The 26,227-nt window shown below is 32.1% G+C and overlaps 2 protein-coding genes across 4 annotated transcripts in view; one reads left to right on the forward strand and one right to left on the reverse strand.

Annotated features, from left to right (window-relative positions):
- Positions 1–660: 660 nt before the first annotated feature.
- On the forward strand, positions 661–17,300 carry LOC126886568 (uncharacterized). Of its 2 annotated transcripts, XM_050653519.1 has the most exons (5): positions 661–794; positions 5,922–6,171; positions 9,259–9,373; positions 9,759–9,871; positions 17,072–17,300. In XM_050653519.1, the coding sequence occupies exons 1-4, from the start codon at positions 698–700 to the stop codon at positions 9,867–9,869; spliced, it is 573 nt and encodes a 190-aa protein (XP_050509476.1). In that variant the 5' UTR covers positions 661–697; the 3' UTR covers positions 9,870–9,871; positions 17,072–17,300. The 2 variants fall into 2 exon arrangements, with proteins under 2 accessions (XP_050509476.1, XP_050509475.1); XM_050653518.1 differs by lacking the exon at positions 17,072–17,300 and having other exon boundaries at positions 9,759–9,972.
- LOC126886443 (uncharacterized) overlaps positions 16,991–26,227 on the reverse strand; it is a 53,741-nt gene continuing 44,504 nt past the window's right edge. For both annotated transcript variants that reach the window (XM_050653389.1, XM_050653385.1), the window contains 2 exons: positions 18,207–18,384; positions 16,991–17,211 (listed from right to left, as the gene is read on the reverse strand). In XM_050653389.1, the coding sequence (XP_050509346.1) occupies positions 17,086–17,211; positions 18,207–18,384 (304 nt within the window). In that variant the 3' untranslated portion in view covers positions 16,991–17,085. The remainder of the gene's footprint in view (positions 17,212–18,206; positions 18,385–26,227) is intronic.

Here is a 26,227-nt window from a genome sequence, read left to right on the forward strand (position 1 = left end):
TGAGGTAGAGTGTAAAAACTATTGGTGAATATCACTGCTAGATGTGGCCTATAAAATAATAACCACAATCATTAAAATCAGGCTGGAGGTAGTAGTTGAACCACAGATAGGGGAATATCAAGCAGGGTTTAGGAAAGGCAGATGAACAATCAATCAGATATTCCAGGTGCTATGAATACAAAATCCCGGCAATACTACTATTCATAGATTTTAAAAAGGCGTACGACTCTGTCAAGAGAGAGAAAACTGCGGAAGTTAAAGAAGAAGACACTCATGGCTTCAAAACTTACGCCAACGGTTTGGACTAACATCGATCGAGTTATTCAGAAACGCCGCAAACAAAATTAAAATTGCTATGATGATAGCCAACGTCCGCAACGGACAAGGCGTATAAAGAAAAAGAAGAAGATAGGTAATTTTATTTATAGGTAATATTGATAATTTCCCCCATCTAGTAATTTCATACCTTTTTATTTAACAACGTAATATTTTTTCCGTGTCTTCCTTTATTTTGCCGGATATTAGCGCAATCATCACTATATATTTATTTCTATTCGTTTAAAAAAAGAAGAATTTTTGCTATTATATTTCTATTTCGTTCATTATTCAATCCATGATATATCAACGAATGTCAAAATGGATTATTTTTTTCGAAAATTGTGACACATCCGTCACTTAATTATTTCCTGCCATAAAAATGGGACAATATTTTAGCTCAGTTATATCAAGAATATTAGATTATCCATTAAAACCAACAAGATACTGTGCCTTTATTCCTGAAGTGCCTCTTGACGGTAATAACTTTTTAATACTTCTAATTTTTATCCTCGCCAACAAGTGTTTTCTTGTGGCATGTTTAAATTAAGGATTATGCAAGAGGCGATGCACTATCTCCAGACGGCTGTTTCTGCCTTACGACGTCATCGGTGGAGCTGCATGCACACCTCTGAAACAAACCGAAACTGCCTTATTTATGTGAAATGCTTCAGAGGCATTCATGCAGCTCCACCGATGACGTCGTAAGACAGAAACATAAACTGTCTTTTTCACTTATATCTTTACTCAGATTTGGGTACTAGGAACTTTATTTCGGACCGTTTTCCCTAGACGAATGAAAGCTGTGCGGATCTTGTAATTAATCTCCACACATAAGAATGAGTCGATTATTCTGCTACTGGGAAACTGCTACCAATACCAAATTAAAGCACCAGATGCAAACTAAATCTTAGTTTTTATTTATATATTGAGAATGTTGTACTACACTAATTTACCGTATAACTTAATCAAATCGCACTAGAAAATAGAGACTGTCTTTTTAATATAAAAATGCGTGAAAGTGAAAGAATGTGAGGTGTGTGTGTGTTCTGTTTGGCGATTACTTTTAGAGAAAGAAGGGTAATCAATTATAGAGTTATGTAATGTGAGAATTGATAATTGCCAAATCGTTACTTATTTTTTCTTTAAAATGTCTAGTGCTAAGTCAAAATTATCGTTTGTGATTTCGAGAGATTCAATAAGAGTCAGGGGTTCACTAAGAAGAGCAGATTTTAAATAGATTAGTTTTTGAGCATTTGAGATGGACTGGTTATCCGTGATGAGGGAGGTAAATAATAATTGATAAAAGGAAACTCATTTGGAGTACTCCCCGTGGAAAGTGCGGTTGATATGTGGGGCAACTTTACGTTTGAGGGAATAACAGGGTTACGTTCAGAAGCCAGAGATAAGTTGAACTCAGAGTGAGCAACACTGTGTAATTTGTTTTCTAAACTTGCCATGGCAGAACAATAGCTATTTGTATAACAAGGGAGGAAAGTGCTACTTTTCCTCCCGAGAATGAAGTTTACTGCCCGACGCGTAGCGGAGGGCAGTAATCATTCAAGGGAGGAAAAGGCACTTTACTCCCATGTTATACATATGATTTTTCCACCTTCCTCAAATAACAAGTTATTTTTTCATTTTTACTTAATTTATTTATGTAACTAACCAACAAAATTTATTAGAACTAAAACTAATAAGTACGTACAATATAACTGTCAACTGTCAAATATAAGTCAAAATAAAAATGTAAACATTGTTAAATCAAAATAACAATTTACAGTTTTTTGCCATTCTGCAAAATACAGAGTGTTTTATAAATAAACGTTAAAATGTATAGAAACTTACGTAATAGAAAATTGATATTGTACAGGGCGTCAATAAGTTACATTTCATGAATGAAATACCATGACCTCACTTTTACTTTTCCTCCCTAGGGAGGAAAAGTACAACTTTGCTCCCTACAATCAGGTCCGGAAAAGTATACTTTCGGTAGAGGTAGGTGGAAATAATTATTTTCGACTTCGTCTATGTTTTCAGCAACCAAATCGCCACCTTCTAATAGTGATTCAATATTATCGCAAATTTGATTATAATTGTTAAAAGAGCTAATTAGCATTTATTTTCTGAAGTCTATTTTAAAGAAGTTTGTTTGAACATCAAGATACTTCGTGATCCAAGTTAATACGCGAGTTATGGCTGATTTGGTTGTTGATTTTTCTCTCTTTAATTGATTCGTTTTAATTTAGACAAAATATAACGATAATGAGGGGAGAGGTTCACTCAAAAAGTTTATTGCACTGCACTAATGTGAAATTACACAAAAATTGTTGTGTAATAGGTAACTAAAGAGAGATTTATTAGTGCGATATTTGCGAAAATATGATATATAATTGAAATAACAGTAAATAAAGATAAATAAAGCAAGTGTTAAAAAAATAATTATGAGTGTAAAAGAGAAAAAATATTAATAAAAATGAAGCGAATAAAATGCAAGTATAAGCAAACAATAAAAACGATACAATATTAATAAAAATTAAGCAAATAAAAATTCGAGCGTATGCAAAACTGTTAATAATAGTTCGTAAGTTACCTTGAGTAAAACTTTTGAATATGAGCACTTCCGATGAGATGAAAGATGCCTCTGGTTGTCTGCCTCCTGGGGGTGGTAGCAGCTATACAGTTGTTGTAGGTGATGACAGCTTCTTACTGCCTATGCCAGGGCTACCATGAATTCTTGAAAGAAAACTCGGGATTCAGCTCTCGTGTGTCTGTGTGTGTCCCACTAGGGGTACCAAATTATGTGCGGTTCTTGTAATTAATCTCCACACATAAGAATGGTTCGATTATTCTGCTACTGGGAAACTACTACCAATACCAAATTAAAGCACCAGATGCAAACTAAATTTTATTTATAAAGCGAGAATGTTTAATATTACACTAATTTACCGTACAACTTATTTAACTTAATTAAATCGCATTAGAAAATAGAGACTGTCTTTTTAATATAAAAATGCGTAAGAGTGAAAGATTGGGAAATGTGTGTGTGTTCTGTTTGTGCGATTGATATGAGAGTGTTAAATTCCCCTTATTTTATGTCGATTTACGGAAAAAGCAAACATGACCTAATTTCAATTTACTGAATGGGACATGTGTAGATGTTAACTCATTTTTTACTACCAAAGAAAAGGAAATTATTGTTCATGGTTTTGACGAATATGGTACTTAAAATGGATTTTATATTTATATAGAAATGTAACCATATCACCCTTCATGGATACCAACGCGATACGACTCCCGCCTGGACCACCTGGACGGAAGACGCAGCAAAGACGCAATGAACCCATTAGTTTTTAATTTATTAGTTAGAATGTTATAAAATAGGGAACTAGGAAAAAATGCAAACATTCTTACGTTAGAGTTCAACTTGTAACAGTCAACTTTTAGTTTGAATCATTTAATTATAGTTATTGTATAAGTTCAGTGTAAAATTCAGAAATAAAGCTTTTTTTTAAATAAATACAAGTGAGAAAACATCATTATATGAACCAATAAGAGGCTTTAACTAATTATGTTTTATTATAATAGTTTCCGTTGGTTGTGTGTAACCGAGATTTTATACATTTGGTAGAATTTAAGTATACAAGGGAAAACAGAAGTATGTTAATATTTCAACAAAAGCAGAATGTGACTGCATATCGTATAGTCCATTTCGCTTTCTTTATTCGTCGTCTGTTGTCTTATAAATTGTAAAAGTCACAAATTAATGATGTACCAGAAAGGAGTTCCAACAAGAAAAGTTTTCAGATTTAAATCATTAGTTAACATGTTAATTTTTATTATAATGGTGAATGCTCTATCTGAGACTTTTCGCCTTTATTATTGTTCCTTTAATTTTTGGTATACAGTGATGAGCCTTTTTGATAGTAGAGGGTCAGCAGATCGAAAGAGTAAAAAAGTACACTTACTTAGGAACACTTATAACAGAAAATAATGACTACACTGCAGAAATAAAAGTCAGAATCGAAAAATTCTAATTTTATAAAAATGAAAAAAGTCCTATGTAGAAAAGATTTAACATTAGCTCTTAAAGTACGCCTAACAAAATGTTACGTCTAAAGTGTTCTATACTATGGAGTGGAATCATGGACGTTAAATGTAGAGACAATGAGACGACTTAACGCCTTTGAAATGTGGACCTATAGAAGAATTATGAGGGTTTCCTGGGTAGATAGAGTTACAAACAATGAAGTACTGAGAAGAATAGGTAAAGAGAAGGAATTTGAACTTACAATTAAAGAAAAGAAGCTATAGTATCTCGGATATGTGATGCGGGGCGAGAAGTATGGCATCCTACGACTCATAATACAGGGAAAGATAGATGACAAACGAAGTATCGGAAGAAGACGAATTTCATGGTTGAAGAACCTGAGAGAATGGTTTGGTGCAGCTCAAAACAACTATTTAGAGCTACTGCCTCAAAAATTAAAATAGCTATGATGATTGCCAACCTCCGTAGCGGGGATGGCACCTGAAGAAGAAGAAGTGATGAGCGCGATAATAACCGGCAGAATAACGCAAAAGATAGAAAACATAATGCTTTTTTTTTGTTTTGTAGCCTTGGTTTAGAACCTTTAACCACTAAAAAAACATAATACATCCCGAAGTAAAGACGGATGAAACTAGCAGAGATGGAAATTATCGGTATAAACGTATAAATTAGCATTACATATTTTCCCAACTTTAAACGTATCGAAGGAATATGACAATTGTCACTTTGGCAGTAGAATTTTATAAAATGCTCCCGTCACAGACATCAAAAGGTGGGAAACTCTGTAAGGTAATGTTAAATTATACGTTTATACCGATAATTTCCACCTCCGCTAGTTTCATCCCTTTTTACTTCGGAATGTATTATGTTTTCCATCTTTTGCGTTATTCTGCCGGTTATTAGCACGTTCATCACTGTATTCTCGCCTTTTCTGTAATGAGATTAATATTATGATCCTTATTTGTTTCGTCTATTGCTCTAACTCTTGCAATCATTCTTGAATTTTGGGATCCGAATCTTTGAATCCATCGATCCGAATCTTTCAATCAATAGAACCGTATCTTAAAAATCACTAATTATAATATATCTGTATGTTTTCAGAAAAAGTTGATAGTGAAACCGGAGAAGAGGAAACGGAATCAAAGTACGACAAACTCGTTAAGGATTTCAACAAGAAACTCCTAGAGAACAGAACCGAACAGAAGCGGCAAAGGATTGATGCGAAAAGTTGGGAAGAAAAGAACTTAGCGATAAACTTTCCCGATTGGAACGAATCAACAATCTCCTATTTACATAGCGCCTTCCTAACTTTTCTCAATAAGAGCAATAAGATGATTTTTATTTATTCCTTTTGTGCTCTAACTCCTGCATTCACTCTTGAATTTTGGGATCCGAATCTTTGAATTTTGAGTAAAATCTTTGAATCAATAAACGAATTCTTTGAACCAATAACCGAATCTTTGAATCAAGAGCCGAATCTTTGAATCAATAACCGAATCTTTCAATCAATTGAACCGAATCTTAAAAATCACTAATTATTTTCGTATATTTTCAGAAAAAGTTTATAGTGAAACCGGAGAAGAGGAAACGGAATCAAAGTACGACAAACTCGTTAACGATTTCAACAAGAAACTCCTAGAGAACAGAACTGAACAGAAGCGGCAAAGGATTGATGGGAAAAGTTGGGAAGAAAAGAACTTAGCGATAAACTTTCCCGATTGGAACGAATCAACAATCTCCTATTTACATAGCTTGTTCCTAACTTTTCTTAATGAGAGTAATAAGATGATCGATTTCGAAGCATTGTAAGTCGTTAGCCCAATTCGAGAAAAACTTTACGGGATAAATTTGGTAGGATTTAATTAGGAAAGGGCGGTTTTTATAACATTCGCCGCCGCAATTATAAATTTAATATGATTTCCAATTAAACTCTTTCATACAGTATGATACACAAGTATGGAATAACTTCAACATTTCAGAAATTGATGATTTAAAAAAATCTTATCAATTTTAATTTTTGAATTAGCATCAACAATTGTTATACAGTGATGAGCGCGCTAATAACCGGCAAAATAACGCATATGAATAGAAAATATGAAACTAGTGCAGGTGGAAATTATCGTTATAAACTTATAAATTAAGATGACATTACATAGTTTACTCACAATCGGTTAGTAATTTATGGATTTCTAACCTTTGAAGTAATCAGGAAGCGACTTATTACTTACTTTACTTTCCCAGCTAGCCGGGAAAGTACTCTCCCGGCTAGCATCTGTCACTTTTCTACCTGCAAATGTCAATGTCATTTTTGATTAAAAGATGGTTTAGAAAGAATAGAATCCACTCAACATTTATTTAATTAAGAAACAACAACAACAATAACAAAAAGAAAACTATTTGGAATTATAAATTTTAATAGTTACATTGGAATTATGATTACTATTAACGGTTAAAGTAAGACCGTCTTGCTCAAAATTATGAGTTTCAGAAGTAGATGATGACGCCGACGTTTCTGGATTTTCTACATGAGACAATATATTATTATTATTTATTATTGGTAGATTGTGAGTATTAGAAATCCACAAACTACTAACCGATTGTGAGTAAAATAGTATACAAACCTCGCGGGAACTCATTCTAGCCTCGCGTCTGTAGTTGCCGCTACCTTGCCGCTCGGCTGAAATAGAGTACTTTCCCGCTAGGTATGTAATATACTATTCCCACCTTTAAACGTATCAATGGAGTATGAGAACTGTCACTGTGACAGTAGAATGTTATATATTACTCATGTCACAGACGTCTAAATGTGTGAAACTATGTAATGTAATGATAATTATTATTACGTTTATAACGATAATTTCCACCTTCACTAGTTTCTTCTCTTTTTGCTTTGTAATGTTTTATGTTTTCCATCATTTACATTATTTTGCCGATTATTAGCGCGCTCATCACTGTATAAAATATTCCATATTAGTAGGTATTAAAAAAAAAGAATGTGTGTGTACTTTGTACGCACGTAAGAAGATATTCTTCTATTATATAGGTAATTTAAACGAAGTAAATATGCTTAACAGGTTATTTGTATTTTATTTAAAAATTAAACTAACTTTCTTATCTACCACTTTCAAAAAATTTTTATTAAAACAACCAAAAATAAAAAAAATATTAATCGTCCAGGATTCGAACCCGCGTCCTTCCAATCTCGGAGCTAACGCCCTACCAACTACTCCAGCGAGATCCTTGTAATTGAAATGTAAGTTTCGGATATAATTACACAGCACGGCGACAAATAGAGAGTGTAAAAATGTTATAAATTGGAAATTGGAAAAGACTGCAAGACTTGTACACACTTCTAAATAGGTCAAAACGGCAAACAGGTGTATGTTTTCAAAAAACTTTTGATAGTGTGTAAAAAGTATTTTATTATCAACTAAGTACTTTCGACACATAACATGTCATCATCAGAGCTTCGTCCTCTTATAAAACCTTCATAGAAGAACAATTGCTAAACGACACAATAAAAAACATGTATACTGGGCAAAAGCCACAGATATAGGGTAAAATAACCCTTTAAATTGAATAAAATCACATCTAAATCCTTTTATTAATTAATAAGACAACATGGCTGAGTCAAACCATTTTGAGCCCACGTGGACAGCAGATCAGCTGAGGAAGACAAAAATGTTATGCCTACGTAATATTTTATTATTTTACTACAGAGAAACACAAATCCAAAAACACAAGAATTATAATAAATAATACATTTACTAAAAACACTAATATATTCTTTTAATTACTTATTTGCACGCACGGTTACAGATACATACATATCTATCTTGAAAGATTAGCAACGAACTACATGCTGTCTGTGTGCGCAGGCGCGCAGATTTATGTACAATTTTACCCTCAATCGAATCGCGCCTAAAGAAGAATATCTTCAAAAACCTCAAGTGTCAACACCGCAACGTGCCGCAACTATCAAACAAGTGTTACCAATTTCTGCCAAATTCTTTTGATATTTCTGCTGCCACTCCACTTTCTCCCTTACTTTTATTTTCATGTCTCTTATTACTGCTATTATCTCTTTTGTGTTGATTCTTGTGTTTGTTTGTGTTCTGTTTCCTGTGCTTGTTGTATTTTTGTTTTTGGTTGGTCTATATCGTTTAATAAATCGTCGAAAAATTTTGCCTATCTGTTTAATTTTGTATGGTCTCCTAGTAACATACCACCATTATTTGGGCAAAACATTGTGCTTTTATTTTGTGTCACTCACATCTCCTTCACTCCTTAATAAAATAACTTTCTAACTTTTTTTTGGACATCATCAGTTGTCTTCTATTATTTTTAGTCGTTTTTCCAGTCATTTTCTCTTCTTTTGTCTGCGTAATCGTTTAGTTTCTCTTCTTTTGATTTTATATTCCTCTTTACCTATTTTCTATTATTTCTAATATGCTCGATTTCTGGACTGTTGCTTTGGGTTAGGATACTGTTGCAATCCTCGTCAAGTCAGTATTAGCTTTTCTTTTTCTGCTTTCCCAATGTTAAGGTCTGCCAATTATGTCACGGCTGTTTGTATTAGTCGCTATTCTCCCTGTAGTTTCCACATCGTAATTCTTCCCAATCTCTTATTTATTTTTCCTCTATTCTTTTTAATACCTCTTTACCTTGGAGTTACTCCAATTGGTATTTTGTCGGTTGTTTTTCTTGTCTTAGTTATTTGGTAATTTCTTGCTTAAATTTGGTTATTTTCAATATAAGATCAAGCTCAGCATCTGCCCCTCTGTAACTTCTACAGAGAAGTTGGTTAACGTATAACATAATATGTATTATTATTTCCGTAGTATATTAAAACAAACGGATTCTGTATCTAGTTAACTACTCTATTATTTTAGTTCCTGCATTCTACTTTGCCTCTGGTGTGATTCTGATGTAGAAAAAAGACGGAAACGATTCAATGTAATAGACACAAACCAAGATGGTTTCATAGACTACCTAGATTTTTTAGAGGTAAGTAGATATTTCTTGAAAAGTTGTTAAAAAGACAAAAAACTTAATTACAAAGATGTACTAAGATATTCTTTACCTATTTTTCCTTTGTTGTGATTTTTATTGTCCAAATATATTTGTTCGATTTTTATCTTGCAATACATTAATTTCAATTAATATTTTATTATCTGCTATCACTTTTTTAGTCGTTTTCTTTAGTTTCCAAGAAATGGAACACCAACTTTTCATATTACCACAATAATTATCAGTATTGTTGTTGTTTTTTTCCCTCACATACAACAATTCCGAATACTTGCTTTCCTACATTTCTTTCTTCATCTACACTTCCAACAAATGATAGTGTTAAATGTGGTAAAATATAATTTTTGTTATTTTGGATTTTTAGCTTGTTTATTATTACGACAATATGGCTGATTCTTCCAGAAAAATTGCAGAACAAACACAGCTTATAAATAAGTTATCAATTGGAGAACAGTTGGAGTACGGTCTATTTTAAAGGTAAATTCATTAACAGTTTACCACGAAGAATGCAAAAAAGAATATAACTGGCACAGAATCCCATAGAAAGAAATCTGACAATATATTAACAGTATTCCCTATTTTCTGATTCTTTTTTCCAGCTCAACTTGTAATCATTATTAATTTTTTAATTTCTTTCTTTTTCTTTTGCAGCGTCTCCTTTCATTAATGTTTTCTTAGCATTTCTCTGAAAGTTCATTCGTTAAACTTGTCCCAACCAGCAATTTTTCCTTTTTTTAATACTTTCCAGTGTGCTGGCTGGATGCATGGATATTCTCATCTTTGTTTTCCTAGATATTTCTTATATACGACAATCTAAAGTTTCCCACGACTTTGTTTTCTTTCACTGCGGTGTAAGATGGCCACAACATTCTTAAACTTCCAGTGCAAGTTTTTGTCAGTTAAATCATCAACAAGTAACATAATAATTGTGAGTATGTTTAATAATCTTAGTATATAGTAAATTATTCTACAGTGCTAGTCAAAAGTCCGTACCCCCCCTCTTATCTTTTGAACGGTTATACGTACAAAAGTGAAATTTGGAGGGAGGAAATAAACGGACATAAGCTCCTTAACTAGTCATGACAGGTGACGTAATAGTGACAGATGACGTTACAGAGCCACTGTGACCGATAATTTTAAATGGGACCTTATGGCAAGTGATACCTCGTTTGAAAGGTATTTAAGATACCTATTCAGCCATACTAATTTTTTTGGGTGTAGGTGGATTTTTATTTTGGTGAATAAATTAAATAAATATAATATTGTAGTTTCTCATTTAATTAACAAAAATTCAAATGTCCGCCTATGGTTTCTTTGTCAAAAAATTTGACGTTTTCCAATTTTCTAGTAGTTTTTACGTAAACTTCAACCCTTTTGACAAGTAATCAACTACAATTTTATATTTATTTCATTTTTTCATCAAAATTAGCTTAAACTCACACAAAATTAGTATAAATGAATAGGTATTTTCAATACCTTTCAAACGAGGTATCACTTGCCATAAGGTCCCATTTAAAATTATCTGTCACAATGCCGCTGTAAAGTCATCTGTCACTATTACGTCATCTGTTATGACTAGTTAAGAACAAAAAATACGAAACGTCAGACCGCGTATTTTAAATTTAAGAAATATTTTCCAAAAATTTAATATTTCTAAACTAGACATTACGCTTTCGAGGTGTGAACAGTTTCTGTTTTGCAGCAGTTAAAGTTTGCCACTAGTTTAGGGTCTTAACCTAGCTAACAACCACCGGTGTTGTTGCTTAAGTGTTTGCATATAGGTAAGTTGAGCATTTTTGCTTATATTTTTTTTTTCAAGCGGCTTTCTTTTATGCTGTTTTGCTTGCTCTTTTTATTTCTTTTTGCTTTCTAGTTATTAATACTTCATTGACTGGTTTTTTCTTACAATGAGTGAGGAAAAGGGGGGCTCAGTCCCCCCTTATCCTGATACTTCTTCTCCGGCTAAAATTGCAATGACTAATAATTCCGAAAAAAATCAAAATCAGACTTCCGACAATAATTCTCAGGAAGAAAAAAAGGTTAATACATACTCCGAAAAAGATCATGGACCTTTTGTAGTATATCTTGAATCTACAAATATACCGAATATAAAAATTGGCACATTCAATACAATTAAAATAGCTCGAGATATATTCAACCTCAAACTTAATGACGTTAAAAAAATAGATAGTAAAGGGCTCAATAGAGTTTCAGTTGAATTTGCCAATTTTCACTCGGCTAACATGCTACTTAAGAACACTCAACTTCTAAATCAGGGATACAAGATATATATACCTTTTAACTTCGTAACCTGCAAAGGTATCGTCAGACAGATTGATACAGATATTGATGAAAAAGAACTTCTTCGGTGTTGCGATACAGGAAATGACATTGAAATTTTACATATAAAAAGATTAAATAGAAGAGTAATTAAAGATGGAGTAACTTCTTATGAACCCACAGGTACGACACTATTTACATTTCGAGGCGTTCTTATGCCCAAAACTGTGTTTTTTTATGGCATACCAAGACTAGTGGACACATATATTGCCCCAGTGACACAGTGCTATAACTGTCTTAGATTTGGCCACACAAAAACAAACTGTAAAGGGAAAGAAAGATGTTTTAATTGCGGGGAAAACAAACATGAAGACGTATGCATGACAAAATGTTTTTACTGCAAGGACTCTCACAAATCTATTGACAAGAGCTGCCCAGAATATACAAGACAAAAGAATATTAAAGAACTGATGGCGTATGAAAATTTGACATTTTTTGAGGCAAGTGAAGCTATTCCAAAATCATACATCTCAAATAATAAATTTATTTATAACCCGAGAGATTTTCCAAATTTTAAAAATAACAGCAGGCCATTAGAAAATACTCCAAGTACCAGTACAAATAATTCTAACACCATAGAACCATCGCAACGAAGAACAAACAATTTTAGATCATCTACAGTAAAACGTTCCTTTCAACAGGTGGTTCTGAATTCCGACAACAAACGGAGAGTCGTGCAAAAACGTCAAGATAAGCAACCAAATGAAAAAAGTATATATACACAGCAATTAAGACCAGAAAAGCCAACCTCTTCCCCCACTAGCTCATTTTCTCGTTCAGAACCTTTCAAATCAAGAACCTCAGCTAATTTATCACAAAACTCCAATCAAGCCTGGCAATCCAGTGCATCGCAAAACTTTCAAAATATTGATACCTTTTCTTCAAATGACTTTTTAAACTCATGCTTAAATTTTATTAGTAATACATCATCAGAAAACTTAAATTTACTTAAAAACCATTTATTTTCCCGATTAAACGTAGAGTCCTATATGGACCAAGAGGATAAATCTGATTCTGATTTTAATTAATTAAACATATATCAAATCACATAATCATGAATTCAAAAAAGAAATTAAAAATTATTCAGTGGAATATTAGAAGTATTAAATCAAACAGGGAAAACATAACGAACTTAATTTTCAAAGAAGACCCTGACATAATTGCTATTAATGAAACTTGGCTTAAACAAGATTTTAATTTTTCTTTGAAGTATTATAATGTTGTCAGACAGGACAGAGATGACGGATATGGTGGAGTAGCTACTTGTATCAAGAAATCTATTATTTTTTCTACAATTCAGAAATACAACTCAGACCAAATCCAATACATAACAACAAAAATTGGTAACTTATACATAATAAACATTTACTCCAATACAAATAATGCCATAACTCTTCCTTTCTTGAGCTCAACAATAGAAAACATACCTACAGAAAACTTAATTATACTAGGTGATCTAAACTCTCACCATCCCCTATGGGATAAATGTCCTACCAATAAGGGAGGAAAAAATATTTATGATTTTATTTTTGATAAAGAATTAATTATCCTAAATGATGGGTCAGCAACATTGTTTCAACCTCCTAATAATAATCTTAGCGCTGTAGATCTAGCCATAGCAAGTAATAATATGGCTCTATGTTCTACTTGGGGTGTCATACAAGATTGTGGAAATAGCAACCATTTCCCCACCTTTGTCATAATAAACAACTGTGAGTTTAACAAAAATGATAGCATCTATACACAAACATACAAAATGAGAAATATTAAAAGAGCAGACTGGTATACATTCCACACTGGGATGATAACAGGAATGCTTGATTTACCGGTAAACTCTAATTACAATGAGTTTTTGGAGGTAGTTAATCAAGTAGCAGATAACTCAATTCCCTATAAAAACTGTAGAACACAGGGTAAACCTTCAAATCCGTGGTGGGATGAAGAATGTTCACTTTGGATTAAAAGCCGCAAACAGGCAATTCAAAACTTTAAACAATCTGTTTCCTTAGAGAACTATATAAACGCTAAACGTATAATCGCCCAAACTAAACGAAACCTCAGAATTAAAAAAAGAAATAAATTCATAAACTTCTGTGAATCATTAAATAAGGAATCTAACACTACCTATGTCTGGAATAAAGTTAAAAAATTCTCAAATAACAAAAATTACGGCCAGACATTTCATAACCCAGCAGATAACATTAAAACAGAAATTCTACAGAACATGTCTGCAGTTTTTATTGATCCAAATTTTGAGCTTGACGATATAAACGAGCAAGTTTCCCCTTTTACAATCTGGGAACTTAACAATGCTGTAAATAATAAAAAAAATTCGGCACCAGGTATGGACGACATTCCTTACCTTATGATAAAACATCTACCACTACAAGCTAAACATTTTCTGTTGAATATCTACAATAATTGTCTAAATGGTGACAACCTTCCTGAAGATTGGAAAAACCATAATGTTATAAATATCTTAAAGCCACACAAAAATCCACTCTTGGCCAGTAGTTTCAGACCAATAGTTTTATCCTCATGTGTGCTTAAAACATTAGAAATATTAATCAAGAATCGCCTAGATTGGTCCTTAGAACATAACTGTTCATTCACCAACCATCAGACAGGTTTTAGAAAAGGAAGAGGCACTGCTGACAACTTGACCCTCCTTCATTCCACAATTGTGGAAGCCTTTGAATCCTCCCAAGCGGTTTTGGCCATCTTTCTTGATATCAAAGCAGCATATGATAATGTCAATATATACAAACTTTATAGTAAACTAAAACTTCGAAATTTTCCATCTGCAATAAATAATATTGTGTTCAAAATTTTACAGAACAGACTTTTATATTCAAGATCTAATGATGGTGACTTTTTGGGACCTTTCATGGCAACCAAGGGGCTACCTCAAGGTTCTCCCTTAAGTACCATTTTGTTTAATATTTATATAGCAGAATTGTTTTGTATTAGCAATAATGAAGTTAAAATATGTGGATATGCAGACGACTTGGTTTTGTATATTAAGGGATATGATATCCAAAGCATGGTAAGTAAAATAAACAAAGAATTGGAAAACACATTACACTGGCTTGCAGAACATGACTTGTCCTTATCCAAAGACAAATGTGAAGCTGTATGGTTCACAAAGGGTAGGCGAAGAGATAATCTAACAGAAATCAAAATCAACAACACAGCCATTCCTCTAAAAAATGAAGTGAAATTTCTAGGCATAATTTTTCATAAGCATCTATCATGGGACTTACATGTTGACAATATTATACTCAAGGCAAAGAAAAATATTAACATCCTACGTGCAATATGTAGAGTCTGGTGGGGAGCTGACCCACGAACACTCCTAATGGTTTTTAATGCCTTGATCAGATCTCATCTCGATTATGGTTCCTTCCTATTCAACCCAATATCACAAAAATGCAACAACAAACTCAATGCAGTATTTTTTGAGGGACTTAAGATATGTTTGGGGTGCATGAAGTCTACACCAAATTTGGCAATCTTGGCAGAGTCTGCCCAAATGGACCTAGAACATAGAAGATTATTGTTAGCCTCTAAATTTTTAAGTAAAATCATCATTATTGAGAATCATCCCATAATATTACTCCTAATTGAAATACGTAAAAGACTTATAAACAAACCTAATTTTTATACAAGGCATAATGTACCATACTTGGTTTCGGCATTAGAATATTTTTTTCCATATTTTAAAAAAATATACAAAAGCCCAAATTTTCCATGCTATGAATTAGACTATGATACACTAATGAATCCACTTCCAATTCTAAATTGTAATATCAAAAAATATGACCCGATGATTAAAGAAAAATTCCTTATGACTACTGAACAATATGGAAAAGACCATACCTTTATATATACTGATGCCTCAAAAAACAAAGAAAGGGTAGGTTTTGGGATATGCATCCCGAGTATTGAATATAATTTCTCCTCAAGACTTCCTGGAGCTCTAAGCATAAGCAAAGCAGAGAGTATAGCAATACATCAAGCGGTGGAAGTCGCAACTACAAAACATCTAAAGAAAGCTATAATATTTTCTGATTCGCTCAATGCAATAACCAATATTAAAACATGTAACATATCTGCTTCAGCAGATATAAGGGCCCTAAAAACAAAGAAACTTATATCTTCAGCCAATGAGAATGGTACCAAAATTCTCCTTTCCTGGATACCTGGACACTCTAATATATTTGGTAACACCCAGGCTGACATACTGGCAAAAATAGGAAGAGACCTGAATGTACCCATGGAAGTACAACTGAATTCCCAGGATGCCCTATCAGTCATCAGAGGAAAAATTACAAAAGAGTATCAAGAAAAATGGAAATCTTTAGTCCAGAAGAAGACTTCGCAATACAAAACAATTCAAGACTTCTTTCCTACAAAACCTTGGTATTCAAATTTTCCATATAGAAATAGAAGACACACTACCACCATCATTAGAATGCGCACAGGCCATTGTTTAACAAAACAACATCTGTATAAAATGAATATAAAAGATAATCCTTTTTGTGAATGTGGTCGTCTCGAGGATCTAAACCACATCTTTTTTGAATGCCCGATTAATGTGATTCCTAATTTTGATATATACACAAAATTTATTTCCATGAACTTCAAAACACCGCTCTCTATATACAATATTCTAAGTTCCTTAACGGAAGAATCAGTCAATGTAATTATGCGTTTTCTTGCAATTAACCAAATAAGCTTATAAACTGCAATGCGTTTTCTAGCAATTAACAAAATAAGCTTACAAATTGCAAGGCTCAACTGTTTATATGTATCCGTGTTATATTATGTTGCTATTTGTCATTTAATTTATGTTTTAATTTTTAATCATACTTAACCTGACCCAATTAATCTCATTTAATTATAATCATCACACCTCATCAAAAGCTTCCTTACAAGAACATAGTCAGCGATTTTGGTATGGCTTAGAACCAGACTACGTCAAGATCGCTTATAAATCGTGCTGGTAATCGCCTTGCAGAGAAACCAAAAACAAAAAAGAAGAAGAAGACTAGTTAAGAAGCTTACGTCCGTTTATTTCCTCCCTCCAAATTTCACTATTATAGGTATAACCGTTCAAAAGATACGAGGGGGGGTACGGACTTTTGACTAGCACTGTATATATAAATCAATAGACTGGAAATAATAATTTTAGAATACAATATTACATCGAAGTCCAGTCTTTCTCCTCTACATGGCGAAAATTTAAACACAAAATTTTCAAAGATGTTTTTTATTTAGCTCCATACAGAAAATGTGCTGTACCAACTTATTTTGTTTCTGTCTTTTGCTTTTTAGTATGACCTTATTTTTCATGTTGTGTCTAGTCTGAGAACTCTGAGTTTACCCGCATCGGCCATTATGCAAGCTGCATCGTTTTTTCCACCGCAATATTTAGAAGATGAAAATACTGTCAGCAATTTTCCTTTTTGATTAACCTAAAAGTGGAAGTGATATTGTTTTAACACATATTACTATTTTTTAGTTACATATTTTTATTGTTTAATAAAACAGTCTTAATAAATAATAGTTATTTATTATAAAAGTCTAACTGAAGACAGTTTTAAGCTTTTTGCTTAACTGAAGTGGAATAAACATATAGAAAAAATATCATAATAGACATCATCATAAATGTATGGCTATAGACGTATTATGAGGATTTCCTCGAAAGAGAAAGTTAAATGAAAACTTGTTTTAATTGTTTTTATTTGAGCACTAGCGGAATTTTTACGGCAGCTATCAATAAAGTAAAAAATGGCCATGTTAATATTCAGCCTCAGAAACGGATAGGTCCCATCAGAAAAAGTAATACTTCTCTTCTTCTTCGGTTTTTTTTTTATTATGGTTTCGCCGTTTTTATCCTCCACTGCATTCTATTCTCACAGTCACCTTCTCTGATCCATATTTTTTCGGTTATTTCAGGATATTTCCTTTTCTCAACATTCATCAATATGCTCTGAAAGGTCCTTTTTTGTTTTCTTATTATTTCTTAGTGTTCTTCCATATCACTTAATTTCTATATCTTTCTTACAAGAGTCCCCCTAGCTCATATTCTTTCTATAATTTCCTTATGATATATTTCATATCCTCCGTTCCTTGTGCAAAAATGACTTGGTCATCTAAGAAAAGTAGTGAATGTAATATACTCTCTTGTACTGGTATGCCCATTGTTCCACATTTTCAATAAATATTTTTAAAGTAATACTGTAAATATACAAAAAAAATAATAAATTAGATGAGTGTCCAAAATAAAAGACATTACTCAACATGATAATAGGAGCTGAAGCTGGTGTAGTTACCATGGATATAGAAGATGAGATGAAATCTTACGAAACACAGCGAAAAAATAAAATATATTTTCTTCCTATAGGTAACAGTAAATATTATTTGGAAAGTCTCTAGACAGTTAAAGGTCCATCAAGCAAGAAGTTACCTGGAAGCCAGCCTGTGCAACTTCATGAGCTCGTACAAAATGAGTCAGTTGATTTGCTTTCAGGAATCTCTCCAACGCTTCCACGCTAAAGACATGAGCCGTTCCTCTTCTCGTATTTACAGCAAAACCTTCGTTGGCAAGCAATTCCATAGCTAATTTGTCATTAAGAGCTTTTGGTCTAAAATCCGATAATGGCACTCTTAGTAAATAGTAAAACATGCGGTTCTAAGATATTAGAATAATGTGTTTACTACGCAGTTATAAAATTTAAAAGTTTTGTTGACATTACATGAAGATGTTAGTCCCAAGTACACCGACCTTTTTTGAAAATAATTACAGTCTTAAAAATGGATTTAACTGCTTAGTTTGAGCGATTCTGACACTTTCTGCAAATTTTCAGAGTGCAGGTTGACACAACGCCTAAACCTGTATGTAGCCTTAGCGTGGTTATGTTTTGTTATTACAAAACTATAATGTTTAATTTTAATAAAAAGATTATATGTTACAAAAAAAATAAAATAAATTATTTTTATCGGACAAAATAGAGGGATCTATTATCTTTCTTTCCTTGTCTAAGCACTTCTTTGGTTCCTTTTGTTGCGCGCGCTATGGTATCAAAATTCAAAAATAAGAAAAAGTAGAAAATTTTGTTTTTTACAGTTTGGCGCCATTTTTTGTCGGACACTTACTTTTCTAATAAACATGTGTTATTTGAATTTTTAAAAAAATTAAAATTTTGACTTTTGTAATCGCGAAACATAACCTGCCATAATTAACATTATAACCTGTCTTCTTCTTTACGTGCCATCTCCGCGACGAAGGTTGGCAATCATCATTGCTATTCTCACTTTCGACACTACAGCCCGAAAGAGTTCAGTAGAGCTGCATCCAAACCATTCTCTGAGATTTCTCAGCCAGGACATTTTTCTCCTACCTATGCTGCGCTTTCCTTGAATCTTTCCCTAATAACCTGTCATAATATGTTAATGATGGCAGGTTATGTTTCGCGATTACAAAAGTTAAAATTTTAATTTTTTTAACTTTCAAATAACACATGTTTATTAAGAGGAAACAGTAGCGATCAACAGGTAGCGAAAACGCGTTCCAACCCTAACAACACAAAACATTCTAGGAATGTACTATCAAAGTTCTATTAATGTTTGAATGTACTGGACATTCAAGGAACATTCGGTGAATATCTGATTAAGTTATTCGTGGAATGTTACCACAGGACATTCTATGAACATACTACCAATGTCCTATATTTTAAGAGAGGCCATTTACATTTTGCATTCATTTTCAAATTTGCTGCGCGTGTATATGTATTTAGGCAATCCAAACCACGTGACTTCTGGTTCTGGTTGGCATGGCATACAGGTTACAGAGGTTATGTTTGTATTTGTAATATCATTTTATTTCATCATTTCACTGTTTATCGTCATATTTTGGATTCATTTGGATTTCGTTTGCTGTATTTTGTGAACTTTATAAACTTTACCACACTGCAAAGTGATTATTTAAGGAAATTATTATTGGAGACACCAAATGTTTGGAAAAAGGTAGGGCAAACAATTTTTATCAATGTTCATTTTGCTCTGATATTTATCAATATTGATGAATTTTGCAAGCAATAACATTATTTCTTTTATTGTTTTAGATATTTATTGAAGCTGAAAATAATTGGGGATTTAGATCCATATACAATTCAGTCAGAATTGGATTTTACCATAAAGTGCATTCCACCAAATTACTATTATAGATATTATAGATGAAAGCATACAAAAGCCTTCAGGCACATAAATATTTTACAGCTGGATTTGTTTTTAAAGTTGGAGTAAAGTTGGAAGTCACAAGCAACAACTTCGTAAGTACCTACAAGAATATTGAGGAAATCCAGCTCCTGGATACTACTGGGCAAACTAGAAGATTGAAGAGGACAAAGCCTTTTGAACTAGTTTGAGTGATAGTGAAAAGCAGAGCATAATGCTTGTGTGCATGTGTATGTTAGAATAGTGCGGTTAGAAAAGCAGAGCATAGTGCTTGTGTGCCTGTTAGATTAGATAAGAGACGCTATGGGTAAGCTCTTCATTTTAAGGAACAGTAGTAATTTAGGTTAAATTAAAATTGCTCATTGGTCAGAATTATGACCAGATTGTAATTCTAATGAACAATTCAATACAATGAATCGTCATCGTAGTGATGATTATGGAAAAAAATATATGACAAGATTTTGTGCAATAAAAATGTTTATATTTATCAAGGATGTATTATTTGGTATGGGTACATATACAGACGGAAAAATAAAAGAATACCCATGAATGAACATATAAAACACGCTGTATTTTCCTGTCACTGTGTCACAAAGAAAATTGTCCAGTGCAAGTAACAATAATTATTACATGTACTTGTGCTGACCAGTTTTTTGTGTGACACGGTGACAGGAAAATACAGCGTGTTTTATATGTTCGTTCATGGGTATTCTTTCATTTTTCCTACTGTACTTCTGGTATATCGTCGAGATGAAAAACTTGTTTGGGTCACCTCGTGTTTTCATATATTTTTTGATTTGTTTTGTAGTAAATTCAACTATCTATTACTACAAAACAAGTCAAAACTTACGTATGAAAACAGGAGGTGACCGTAAAAAATGGTTTTCGTCTCCTGCAAAACTCATGAAAAAACATATAGGAGGTATTGTCACATCACTGACGATATATTTCAGAGAATGTCTAAAAAATATACTTTGAATGTCCTAAGAACATTCATGGAATGTTTCAACAAGACATTCACTCTAAACAATATACTGTGGATGTTCAAAGAACATTCGTAGACATTCATGGAATGTTCCAACAAGACATTCAAGGAATGTTTAAAATGCTGACACAGCACTTTCCTGGGACTTTCCAGGGACGTTCGTGTGCTTTTGGGGACATTCCAGGAATGTTTTCAATGTCCTGTGTGTACCTTCTAGGAACATTCCTGGAATGTTTTGTGTTATTAGGGAAGATTGTGGCTTTAATTTTGAATATTTTTCCGAGATATTTGGCACACTTATTCGTAATATAATAAAGAATGGCGGTACAGAGCCCAATTTCAAAAATATATTAATATGTGGAAATTACTTTGTAATTAAATACAATATTTAAAAAACGAGCCTGTACCGCCATTAAGAAAAACAAAAAAATACACTTTCTTTAAATAAACTTTTTTATCCGACGCGTAGATTTTGTGTCATTTTGGAACTACTAAAATTTTTTATTTCATTAGTAGTTCCAAAATGACAAAAAATCTAGGCATCGGATAAAAAAGTTTATTTGAAGAAAGTGTATTTTTTTGTTCTTCTTAATGGCGGTACAGGCTCGTTTTTTAATATTGTATTTAATTACAGAGTAATTTCCACATATTAATATATTTTTCAAATTGGCCTTTGTACCGCCATTTTTTATTATATTACGAATTCGTGTGCCAAATATCTCGAAAAAATATTCAAAATTACGGCCACAATCTTGGAACGCGTTTTCGCTACCTGTTGATCGCTACTCTTTCCTCTTAAAAAGGTAAGAGTCCGACAAAAAAATGACGCAAAACTATAAAAACGAAATTTTTTATTTTTGAACCGAAGAAGTGCTTAGACAAGGAAAGAAAGATGATAGATAACTTAAAAGCGACTTATTTTTAATTGAATGAATATTCAATTTATTAGTAATTATTTATGCATAAAATATTGCACATATATTTTGAGCCATTATTCGTATACTAGTGAGATTTGGAGGGACGAAATAAACGGACTTATGCTTCTTTTCATGAGCATTTTTCAGTGCGTCACAAATGATAGAAAAAAAGGTAAGTCCGTGATAATATACAGCGTGTCCAATTAAGTCGGCTATGGGAAACTTTTTTATTCTTAGTTTTATGAAAAAAACTTATTCTCTATAAAAAGTTTTGCATGGTCTAAAACTTAAAATACAACCATCAGTTAACAATTTTTTCAAGCCGTATACGAGGTATGTCAAAAAATATGAATTTTACTCAAGAGTAAAGTAGCTTTATTTTTTAACTATTTAGAATGGGAAATAAGCCACAATATTATTAAAAAATGATTTTTATTAACGTTTCGACGCCCAAATCGGGTGCCGTTGTCAAAATACAAAATGAACATTTTGTATTTTGACAACGGCACCCGATTTGGGCGTCGAAACGTTAATAAAAATCATTTTTTAATAATATTGTGGCTTATTTCCCATTCTAAATAGTTAAAATTGTAAAAATGCCACAAGAAAATAGCTTCAGAACAACATTAGCTTTATTTTTCACAATATTGAAAATTGTTATAATGAAAAGTTGTTTGGAATTAAGAACTATATTTGAATATGCAATTCCATCCTTGTAATTAAAAAAAAATTGAATTGGTTTTTTAATTATGGATAACCAACATTATATTATTTTCAGTTATTTCAATTATGATAACTCTTTATTATTAATTTTACGAAAAACAGTTATTTTGTATAAAATATTCTGCATGGTCTAAAACCTAAAATACAACAATCTTATATCAAATTTTGTCAATTTTATACAAGGTATATAAAAAATATGAATTCGCTTAAGAGTACTTAAATAAAATACCGTTATTTTTCACAATATTGAAAATTGTGATTATGTAAAGTTGTATAGAACTAAAAATCATGTTCTAATATGTAATTACATCCTTCTTATTGAAATATTCTGAATTATAAAGATACTTTAGTATTGATCAAAATTCATCTTATTTGACATACCTCGTATAAAATTGATCAAATTTGATATTAGATAGTTCGATAGTTGTATTCAAGGCTTTTGACCATGCAGAACTTTTTACAAAGTATACCTTTTTTTCGTAAAATTAATAATAAAAGAGTTATGATAATTTAAATAAATGAAAAGAATGTTGGTTATCCATAAAAAAAATTCTATTTTTTTTTAATGAGAAGGATAAAATTGCATATTAAAATATAGTTCTTAATTCCAAACAACTTTTCATTATAACAATTTTCAATATTGTAAAAAATAAAGCTACTTTACTCTTGAGTAAAATTCATATTTTTTGACATATCTCGTATACGACTTAAAAAAATTGATAACTGATGGTTGTATTTTAAGTTTTAGACCATGCACAACTTTTTATAAAAAATAATTTTTTTCATAAAACAAAGAATAAAAAAGTTTCCCATATGATGCCGACTTAATTGGACACGCTGTATATTTTAGTGACATGACATTTTAGTTAAATCTGACAGTTGTCACATTTTATTTGCAATTTTTTATAAAAACAAATCAATTGTGTTTATTGCATTTATAAAATGGTATTTTCTTTGATTTGTATAGTCTTATAAATTGTACAGATTATAGTCGTAGATATATTATATAAATCGTAAAAAATTTTTTTTTCGATTATAGCGCCATCTATCGACAACTAGAATAAATGTTATAAATGTCACCGACGAAATGTAATCACCGACGTGCGTTTTTTTCTGTCACATGCAATTTAATGCGTTAGAAAGAAATCGAAAAACTGTGACGCACTGAAAGATCCTCATGAGAAAAAGCATAGGCTTCTCAAATAGTCATAATAGGTGACGTAATAGCCACATATGACATTACAGGGCCACTTAGAGCGATAATTTTAAATGAAATCTTATGGCAAATCGTCTATTCACTTAATACTAATTTTGTTTGGGTTTAAGTTACTTTTGTCAGTAGGTACTAAATTTGGATAAAGGACCCTCCAATCTATCACTTGTGATTCGTGTCCGAAATTTTGTAATCGCAAAACATCAATATTATTTACGTAAATATTATTTACGTTGTCGGACTAAATAAACGAGGCTGTAAATTTGTCAGACAAGAGATCGACAATCTTGTGTAATTAATTATAAGTACTTTCAATTGAAAATTAAGAGTTTTGTAACCCTTGTGGGTGTCGGACTCGACGATTACTCCCTCTTTTTTGTCCGACAAAAATCATTTATTTTATTTTAACGTATAATGTTTTGATTAAAAGTAAAAATTAATAGTTTTGCAATAACAAAACATAACCACGCTAGACCTACAAATTTAGGTGTTGTGCGTGGGAAACGCGTCCAACCTGCACTGTGAAAATTTTCAGAAAATGGACTCGCTCAGACGAATCAGTTAAAACCGTTTTTAAGACTTTTGTAATCATTTTCAAAAAGACGGTGTACTGGGGACTATGTCCACATTTTAAGAGAAACTAGAAACTAGAAGCCAACCAATAACCCTCCCTAACTTAGTGACCTATTTCTAAGCAGGTGCAAAACTTTTCCCCGACCTCATTACAATTGATTTAATTTCAAACTCAAATACGGAAAACGATCTCGAAAGCTAACGAATACAATGTAATAACGATGAGAGGACAACTTCGATGGGATGAGGATAAAAAGTTTTTTTCTGAATAAAAAGGGCGAAAACTTGGTTATAAGAGTTTTGTTAGGCGTCTTATACGGAAAAATATATGTGATACGTCATGTTTGCCCAGTAAATTCGTTTTTATTCGATATATGTAGTGACAAAATAAAGTTATTTTCCAATTTGTCACTAGTAGTGATTTATAAGATAGTCTTAGTTATTTTTTTTGTAATTTCTTATGATGTTTACAATTCATAATAATTATTTATGATATAAGTGTTAAAAGTACACGTTTAAGGCACGCATGTGAAAGTTTGCAGAATGAGCGATAGCGAGTTCTGCAATTCACATGAGTGCCTTAAAAATGTACTTTTTAACACGCATATCATACAATATTTTTTCTACAAACGTAATTACAGGACAATTAGAACAATATCTACAAAAACTTTTACTTGAACGTGACTGACATTCCATTTTTAAATTTTTTTGACATTACATCAAAATTGTCTATACGGTCAATACGAACTGCAGTGCCTTAAAAATATTTTAAAGCACTAGTGCCTTAAAGTAGCATTTTTAACGCACGTATGGAGTGCTAAAAATTGCATTTTTAACACGGTTGTAGAAAAATTGTTTTCTTAATCGATACCCAAAAAATTTAAAAACCAAGTAACATTAGCACTCTTTTGACCAATGAACCACTGGAAAAAACTTTAAATAAAAAGAGGCAAACTAGAAAGAGATGATACATTGACAACCAAAACCAAACTGAATGTATCAGCTATCATGGAGCTACTAACACTTTGCAAAACTAACACTTATTTTCAACTAGATAATAAAATTTCGGAATTATATTATATTATAAACAAAATTTCGGAATAGCTATGCGCTCCTCTTTATCTCCATTATTAGCTGATATATTCATGGAGGATTTCGAACACAAAACAGTATAAAAACAAAACAAACAACCCACAGTATGATGGAGACATGTTTTCTCCATTCGGTCTCACGATCCAGAGGCATTGAATAATTTTTGATGGATGTCAACAGTAAAGAAGAATCCACAAATTCACCATGCAACAAGAAAACAATAATTCACTTTGTTTATAGATGTGCTAAGTAATTACAAAAGGGGACAAGATATGCAACCATCGTCTAATAAAACCAACCCACACCAACAGATATGTAAATTCCCACTCCAACTACAACTTAACATCAACAAAGGAATTATGATACTTTGTTCTGTACTCTAACCTTACATTCGATTGTTGAGATGGTTGCTTTTATTAATTTCACTAAGTGTATTGGGATATTGAAGTTTACCATGGCTTTGTAAAGTGGGTTTCTCTCTACACTGTCATAGGCAAATCTAAAATCCACAAACAGATGGTGAGTATGAATTCCATACTGATGTGTTTTTCCAAAGCTTGTCTTAGAAGGAATATTTTATGGATAGTTGTTTTTTCTTGCAAAACTCACACTGGTATTTGTCTATTATGTTTTCACAATAGCCCGATAGTTGATCGTAAAGAATGTAGGCCAATATTTTGTAGGTCACGTTTAGGAGGATAATTTTTCTGTAGTTACAAAAATTGTTTGATCTCCTTTCTTTTGATAGG

The sequence above is a fragment of the Diabrotica virgifera genome, chromosome 1 (assembly GCF_917563875.1).
Source record: "Diabrotica virgifera virgifera chromosome 1, PGI_DIABVI_V3a".
NCBI lineage: Eukaryota > Metazoa > Arthropoda > Insecta > Coleoptera > Chrysomelidae > Diabrotica > Diabrotica virgifera.